At 49.2% G+C, this 8,694-nt stretch overlaps 1 protein-coding gene across 2 annotated transcripts in view; it reads right to left on the bottom strand.

Moving 5' to 3' along the window:
• nxn (nucleoredoxin) overlaps positions 1-3,819 on the bottom strand; it is a 58,588-nt gene extending 54,769 nt beyond the window's left edge. Inside the window, exon 1 of one of the 2 annotated variants that reach the window (XM_088907038.1) lies at positions 3,306-3,819. In XM_088907038.1, coding sequence (XP_088763164.1) covers positions 3,306-3,614 — 309 coding nt within the window. In that variant the 5' untranslated portion in view covers positions 3,615-3,819. The remainder of the gene's footprint in view (positions 1-3,305) is intronic. The other variant, XM_088907039.1, reaches the window with a different exon arrangement.
• Between the last annotated feature and the right edge of the window lie 4,875 nt (positions 3,820-8,694).

An 8,694-nucleotide genomic window follows, 5' to 3' on the forward strand; every position in this document is an offset into this window, starting at 1 on the left:
GGTGCCAACCGGGAGGAATGAGGACAATCGGAGCACGGCACCCATCCCTGTCCGGGCCCTGAAGACCCCTCCAGCTCTCTGCCACCACGCACAGAGACAGCCAACACCTGGCACATCACAAGCCAGTGTCAGACACAGGCAGAAGCAGACAGCTAACCCAAGCCATAGGGAGACAAATTTAGAGCGCTGGCTCTGTGGCTCAGGATCTGCGCCTGTGGCTGGAAGGTTGCCGGTTCAAATCCCGCGGCCGGCAGAGGAATCCTACTCCATTGGGCCCGAGCAACACCCTTCACCCCAACTACTCCAGGGCTGCTGTATAAATGGCTGACCCTGCGCTCTGACCCCCAGCTTCTCTCCCTGTCCGTGTGTCTCATGGAGAGCAAGCTGGGGTCTGTGAAAAGACAAATTCCTAATGCAAGAAATCGTATAGAGCTAATAAAGTGATGTTATATATTGTACAGATTCATGTAAAGACCTGGATACGTATAGACTGTATATGTGCACACACAGTACATACTGCTGCCCGCTCCAGGCAGAAACAAACGTTAAATGTTTTCAGGTCTGTTTTACTTCGCCTCACAGCTGCTAAACAGTTAGGGCAAGGAGTGACTTTGTCTCCTGTGGGAACATTACTGGTAAAGTTTAAGCAAAACACGAGGTGTTGAAAAATAGTTCATTAAAGCTCACTCCTCCGTGACACTTCTCCCGGATTTTTAGATACTCGATTATCCAAGCAGGCAGTAGGGAATTAACCAGTTTAGATACAGGCTGCCAATACACATGTGTGCACAGCTAGGGTCTGATGAGCATCCTAGATTCCAATAGCAAATTCTCAGTGCTTCTTGGGGGGGGGGGTTAAAATTATCACACTGTTTTTTGGGAACATAACCTTCCAAAAGGCACGGACTGACGTCTGGAGTCCATTACAGTGTTCGGGCTCGATGGAGACTCGGCTTTAGGAGGTGAAACCAGAGTCCTTTCATGACACAAAAAAACCCCATTAGCCAACAGCGATGACGACAGCTCGACGGGCCCAACTCACAGGGCTGCGCCGTCTTCTTAAAGGGTCGTTGGCGAATCACCCCCCAGCCTGAGGAATAACTGTATATATGGAGAAAAGGCAGCAATGATTTCCGTTTCCCGCACGGCATGAATTGCTGGAGAACGGAAAGCCGAGCCTTTGAGTTATTATAATAATCATCATCATATTTATGGTACGTGGGAGAGATGATTTCTATTTAAAATATATACAAGCACATTAACCTCTCTTCACACAGGAATGAGCTAGTAAAATTTTGCACTGCGGTAGAAGAGGCCGTCGCTTCGCTGACCTGCGCGTCAGCAGCAGCATCTGCCCGGCTCGGTTCACTCAGTACCGGCTCCGATACCGGCGAGACTCCCGGCCCGCAGTCCGGCCTCGGACTGCTACTGTAGCACTCCGGGGTCATAACATCTATTTTTCTCCGAAAACAGGATATTTTTCCAACAAAGTTGCAGGTAGTTTACATTCCTACAGCCCTATACGACAAACACTAAAACTACACAGACATTGTTATGGCAATGAATGTGCCACAAAAAAATCTTATCTTCTGACCAAAACCACATTATTCATTTTCACCGCGAGAGGATATTTTTGACGAAACCTGCTTTAACTCAAAATCGATTCATATACTTCGGTATTTTATTTTTAAACTATCTGGGTACAACTACATAGATTAAATAATATATTATTCGTGAAATGAGTCCCTAAATGGAGGACAAATTCAGATCTGCCCAGTCTTAATTCCTTTACTTTTCACAGCAGAGAAAGTCTTTTGAAATCCTCTCAATTTGAAGCCCGTTATTAAAAACGAATTTATCCTCGCAGGCCTAATTCACAATTAACACCATTAAGAACGGGGCCCGGCCGTGACGTCGCGGATCCGGGCGAAACCTCATCGCCGGGCCGCCCTGAGGCGCAAGGCGGCTGCGGGAGAAAGGACTTATTCCGACGTCGCTTTCCCCTTGTGAATCGCACTTTACTCATTTATTTGTTAGTTTATTTAGTTAGTTTAGTTTATTTTTGCGAAGTTTTCACACCCCGAGTTCGTGGTCCGGCGCGTCCACCTTCCCTCTGCCCGTTTTTTTTTTTCCCCACTACAACCTTTTCACTGCCGCCGTGCTCGTAGGGTCCTTATCGACTGGCGTTACTTCAGATCGATTAGGAAATAAAATTACCTCCTGCTGCTACATGAGGAGAAAGGCGAAAATCCCCAGGTTCCCACAGAGTAAGAAACTGCGAATCCCAATGGTCAGAAACGAACTCATACAGTTGCTCTGCGCGTAGGGCCGAAAAATGGTATTTCTGAGACCTACAGACGATTTGCTTTTATGACACTACACCAATATAAACTCTCACACAGGGACACTTAAAACTACACCGTCAGAGCTGTATTGCAGAGCACACCGCGGCCTTTACAAGCCATTTCCTTTACATAAAAACTCATGTTTTAAAAGGTGCGTTTTCTAAATCAAACAGACTGCAACCTCCACTTCATTTCGTGAAGTTAAAATCGACACACAACCCTCACTCCTGCATGTTCAAGTAGCCGGACCGCCTGGACTGCCGGCTAAAGAAAGTATTGGGGGGGGGGGGGGGGGTAAAATTATCAATTTAAACGGCGACCTTTTTAAAAAAACAATTGCAACGAAGAGTCCGGTTGCTGTAACAGTGTACAAAGGTTAAAACCCCTCTCTCTGTGTCTGTCAGTCAAACGTGTGCCGCCCGAAGCCTATCTGGGTAATTGCTTGCCTGCACTGTGGCTCGACGGCACTACCAGTAGGATTTAATTACTTTTGTTAATTTGATCCATCAGATCGCCACTGCCAGACCCGACAGTTGAGCTGAAAATCCCCCCCCCCCCCCCATAGTAAGAAGACGGGAAACACTGTAAACAATCTTCCCGAACGAATTAAAAAAAAAATAAAGTCTCAAGCCATTAGGCCTACGAATGAAAGATTCCTAATACTTGCTTCAGTACTTTAAAAAATGCTCGCTCGCCTCTCACATGGCCAGCGCAGCAAGCGACTTTGAACCCCGTCTCAAGTCACAAGTAGAGGGGGCTTTGAGATCGCACACCTGCGTGGCTCCCATTGGGAAGGGAAGTGTAGGGGATCTCGGCAAAGCGGAGGAAGAAAATCCACAGACCGGGGGGAGAAAAGCACATCGCTCCCCCCCCCCCCACCGCGAAGTGGGCAGCGGCGAAAGTTGCGTGTGAGCGCCGCCGAGGCGAGCAGGCAGCGCGGCTCCGCGGCCGCTCGCTTACCTTCCTGTGTCTCTCTTTCAGAGGCAGCGCCGGCCACTGCATCTCCTGCAGGAACTCCTGCCAGTGTTTCTGGTCCTGGTCGGACGAGACGAAGACAATCTCCAGCTTGTCTCTGTGCTCCGAGGAGGTTTTGAACTTGCTGTAGAAGTCGCCGAGGCTGGCGTTGAACTGCTTGCAGGGGCCGTTCAGGCTGCAGCCGAAATACAGCCCGACGAGCGACAGCTTGCTGCCCAGCGCCTGCACGTCCACCTCGGCTTTCTCGCCGTTGACGAGCCGCTCCCCGAGCAGATTCACCAGGAACTCCGACATCGCGTCTCCTCCCCGGGCGGATTCCCCGATATTCCCCGTGCGTTGGAGCCCCCCCCCCTCCCAAAAAAAAATAAATGTGAGGCGCTTGTGCGAAACCCAGACGCCCGCTCGCCTTGTTTCCCCTAAACGCGGAGCTCCCAGACCGCCCGCCCGGCTGCCTCGTCCGTCGCTGTCTGTTGAGGAATGCAACTGCACTAGTTGTTCAGCTCGGCTACAGCGCGGTTGGGCGGCTCTGCAGCGCCACCTAGTGCTCCGGAAAGGGAAACGACAATTAAAAAAGTCCGCAAACTTGGGATAGCCCCGGTGTCTGTGCCGAGTATCTCTGCTGGAGACGCAATGGGCACAACTGCCTCTTCTCAGCTCCTGGGTTCCCACCCTGGTATCCTAACGCAGTCCAAAGACATTCCGCCTGGGTCACTTCACTCATCTGGTTTTCAATATTAACGGAGCGGGCGGAGCGGTGGCTCTGTGGCTCAGGATCTGTGCCTGTGACTGGAAGGTTGCTGGTTCAAATCCCGCAGCCGGCAGAGGAATCCTACTCCGTTGGGCCCCTGAGCAAGGCCCTTAACTCCAGCTGCTCCAGGGGCGCTGTACAATGGCTGACCCTGCGCTCTGACCCCAAGCTTCTCTCCCTGTCCTGTGTGTCTCATGGAGAGCAAGCTGGGGTATGTGAAAAAACAAATTCCTAATGCAAGAAATTGTATAGGGCTAATAAAGCAATATTATTATATTATTATTAGACATTTGTAGTGTTTTTCGTTAGGCCTTTCACAGTTCATTCCAGAGCGCGTTCACCTCGGTGGGCACGGTCACTTGTAAGTCAGCGCAGAGCCTGGTTCCAGGTGTTTGCATACAGCAGGACCGCAGGCAAGGCTACAGACGAGAGGAGTGGCCATGCAAGCCAGTACAGTGAGGGAGGAGTGGCTTGACCCCAGGACCACGCCCAGCTGCTTCTTGAAATCAGCCGGGGTATCGTCATCAACAGGCTGGATAGCTTGTTCCACGCCCCCGCCCCTCTTTGTGTCTCCTGTTCTTGGTTTTGATGTGCTTGCATGTAGTGCCCTCTGCTTCATATGTCACCGTCCGGTCTGAAGGTGGTCGCTGGGTTGATTCTGTGGAGGAACTCCGAGAGTTTTGAGGGCCTGTATCAGGTTTCCGAGCCCCAGACGGACAAGGTGCCAGCTCCTTCAGCCTGTCAGTGCGGGACAGTCCCTTGAGCTCCGGATCGGAACCCGGGTGCTCTTCACCGGACTGGTCAAGGAGCAGCAACATGCTTCCAACACCGTGATCACAGGACCTGCACATGAAATAGACACACATGTGGAAACCAACGTGATCATTGGCATATATTCTGGAACTGCCCTAAAATAAGGCTGTTCTGGAAGGAGTTACATGAGGCCCTGGAAACTATATTTGAAAGGAATGTACCCTTTACATTTGAGGCTTTATATTTTGGTAAACTGGATTCTGTTTGGAAGGGAAGTGATGAAAATTTGTTTGGAATCCTTATATCAGCAGGGAAGAAGGCTATAACAAGAACATGGCTTCTCTACCAACAATGAAAGATTGGATTGAATTAATAAAGGAAATATATATCATGGAAAAAATAACATTTTCACTAAAATGACAAATGAAAAAAAATGTCAAATATTGGTCTAGATGGGTTCAGTACAGTAAATCTTTAAGGTCAGATTTTGTTGAGATACAAAATAACTGCAATTTAATACGATACATTTCTATAGTCTCCTCCCTTTTCATATTCATGTACACATCTTCCTTCTTTTGAATGGATATAGTTTTGTTAAAAAGTTATATAATTGTAAAACAAATAGGAGAACAAAGAGGAATTTGTGCCTGTGATGTAAGGCTGAATAATGGTTGTTCATATGTCAAATGGTTTTGTTTTGTTCTCTAAAATTAAAAATTAAAAAAAAAAGAAATAGACACACATGTAACTACCTTTCTCCCCCCTTCCTTTCAAAGTGTAACCAGGGGCAGACCGACAGCTTAAGGGCAAAGTGGTTGCTGGAGGAGTTTATACGCAGTGACAATCCCACGAGACAACACGAGGTGCCCCAGCAGCGTGAACACTGTGAATCAGCCTGATCTGGCCAGCCCTCGGACCAGCTGGACCTGGTCAGTACTGGGGCCGGAGTCATTCCAGCCGTTACCGGCCAGTACCAGTCAGATACGGAACTGGTCCTTACTTGCTTAAATAATTGTCAAAGAACACTTTGAAGATTATGGAAGAGTTAAAATACTTAATAATTCCTGCACTCTGCACTGTAATATAAACATATTGAGTTCTATATAATAATAATTTCTTGCATTCATATGGTGCTTTTCTGGACACTCCACTCAAAGCGCTTTACAGGTAATGGGGATCCCCTCCACCTCCACCAGTGTGCAGCCCCACCTGGATGATGCGCCAGTCCTCTCCCCACACACCAGCTCTCAGTGGGGAGGAGGGCAGAGTGATGAAGCCAGTTCAGAGATGGGGATTATTAGGAGGCCATGACTGGTAAAGGCCAGGGGGAAATCTGGCCAGGACGCCAGGGTTACACCCCTACTCTTTTCGAGAAACGCCCTGGGATTTTTAATGACCACAGAGAGTAGGGACCTCGGTTTTAAGTCTCACCCAAAGGACAGCACCTGTTTACAGTAGAGTGTCCCCGTCACTATACTGGGGCATTAGGACCCACACAGACTGCAGGATGAGCGCCCCCTACTGGCCCCACTAACACCTCTTCCAGCAGCAGCCTTAGTTTTTCCCAGGAGGTCTCCCATCCAGGTGCTGACCAGGCTCACACCTGCTGAGTGACAGTGGGCTGCCAGTTGTGCGTGGCACGGTGACATAGCCAAATAAATGTAAATGAAAAACATAATACAAATACTTTAACGCGACAGCAAGGCAGGACCGAGAGTGAGCACCGCTGGACCTGTAATACGGCGCCTCACACATTCACTGCTTTTTATTCTCTGCTTTTTATTCTCTTCTGGGTGAGGACAGGCCAAAAAAAAAAACGAGGAAAAAACTGAATTATCAGCCGTTGAAAAAAATATAACTGGGTAACGTGCGCCATCTACCGTGCCTCTCGTGAATCGCACAGGAATTTTAAAATTCGTTTGCATGTGGAGGGCTGTTCTGTGCCAACTGCTCCTCCAACAAACAGCTCAAACGCTGAAACCCACCTCGTCAGTGCTGCGCTCGTTCCTGAAATGTAGCGCCTTGGGTTTTCGGGTGATCACGTGACCATGCACGGCGCCCTTGACCTCCGGTGACCCCGTCTGCCCCGTCAGGCGCTCTGTTACCGGTGCGAGAGTAACAGTTCTGCAATTTTGTTTCTCCGTTTGCCCGGGAGGGGGGGGGGGCGGCGGTGGATTTAGCTAAACAAGGCGCCGTATCTCGGAAACGAAAGCAGCACTAACGGACGAGGGGAAGGGGTCATCGTTTGTGTGTGGGGGGGGCAATTTCAGGGAGCTCTCAAAGCAATATATGCCAGCAGACATATCACCCTGCAACTCGCAACTCGCAACTGGCAGCCCACTGAAGCCCAGCAGGTGTGAGCCTGGTCAGCACCTGGATGGGAGACCTCTTGGGAAAAACGTTGGTTGCTGCTGGAAGAGGTGTTAGTGGGGCCAGCAGGGGGCGCTCACCCTGCGGTCTGTGTGGGTCCTAATGCCCCAGTCTAGTGACGGGGACACTATACTGTAAACAGGCGCCGTCCTTCGGATGAGATGTAAAACCGAGGTCCTGACCTCCGAGGTCCTCTGTGGTCATTAAAAATCCCAGGGCGTTTCTCGAAAAGAGTAGGGGTGTTACCCCGGTGTCCTGGCCAAATTTCCCATTGGCCCTTACCAATCATGGCCTCCTAATAATCCCCATCTCTGAACTGGCTTCATCACTCTGCTCTCCTCCCCACTGAGAGCTGGTGTGTGGGGAGAGTACTGGTGCATCATCCAGGTGGGGCTGCACACTGGTGGTGGTGGAGGGAATCCCCATTACCTGTAAAGTGCTTTGAGTGGAGTGTCCAGAAAAGCGCTATATAAGTGTAAGGAATTAATTAATATCCAACTATATTCCTCCGTCCTGTTTAAGAATATTGTCTCCGCACGACAATCCGCATAAACCATTACCCAAGGACTCACCGTACTGTCAATTATCAACCTCTCCTTCTGCCGGACGAGGGGCCGACATGATGTCCTACTGCCTGTTTCTACAGCATTTAATACGCCTGTTAATGTCTCTGCAACACAGCGGCTGCTTTATCAAGCGAATTAGAACTCACCCGTCAAAGGGCCCCGCCGCTCTACTCCAATGTTTAACCGGTTAAGAGGCGTAAAGATCACTGCTGACTCACTGGGTTATTCATTTACATGAACAGCTGGGATGTCAGAGATTTGCATATTCGCGTAACGCTTTATTACAGCCAAAGTAACTAGATGGACCAGTCTCTCGTTAAAGGCCTTCCCGATGTTTTTACACCGGTCTCCCACTTCAGGTTAAAAAAAGTCAGACGGTGACTCAACCCCAGTGCCTGAAAAAGCGGTCAGACTATAGTTTGCCAACGTCTGACCACCCGTGCTTGGCTTGAGGTTCCAACCAACCGTGGCCAATGGCGGGACGGGCAGTTCCTGAATGACTGTCTGCCAACCAGAGACACTGGAGCGTGTCGAAATAATAGTCAAACAGTGTTAGATAACAACTTCTTACACAAAGAACTATTCATTCATAATGGGCAATCTGTAACAGAACCACTGTCTCGTATGTTACCTAAATTATTTCGAACATTATAGATCAAAACATGTATTTGCCTTACATTCACAAGAGCTATGGTAGATGAGACTGCACTCGCCAGCATACACATCTCTAGTTCAGGGGGGGAGCTGCGTCAGCATGCATACAGTAGGCTGAAGAAGGCTCCACGGCCGAAACGTTGTGTTCTCTTTCTTCTTTTTTTCAGCATGGAATAAACCTATTACTTGTTCCTTTGCATACACATCTCTATGCGTGTTCAGAGTCTGTTCCACGTGATGTGATAAATGTCACTTATAGTAAGTCACGCAGGAGGCTCTGGTG

The sequence above is a fragment of the Atractosteus spatula genome, chromosome 27 (assembly GCF_055471065.1).
Source record: "Atractosteus spatula isolate fAtrSpa1 chromosome 27, fAtrSpa1.hap1, whole genome shotgun sequence".
NCBI lineage: Eukaryota > Metazoa > Chordata > Actinopteri > Semionotiformes > Lepisosteidae > Atractosteus > Atractosteus spatula.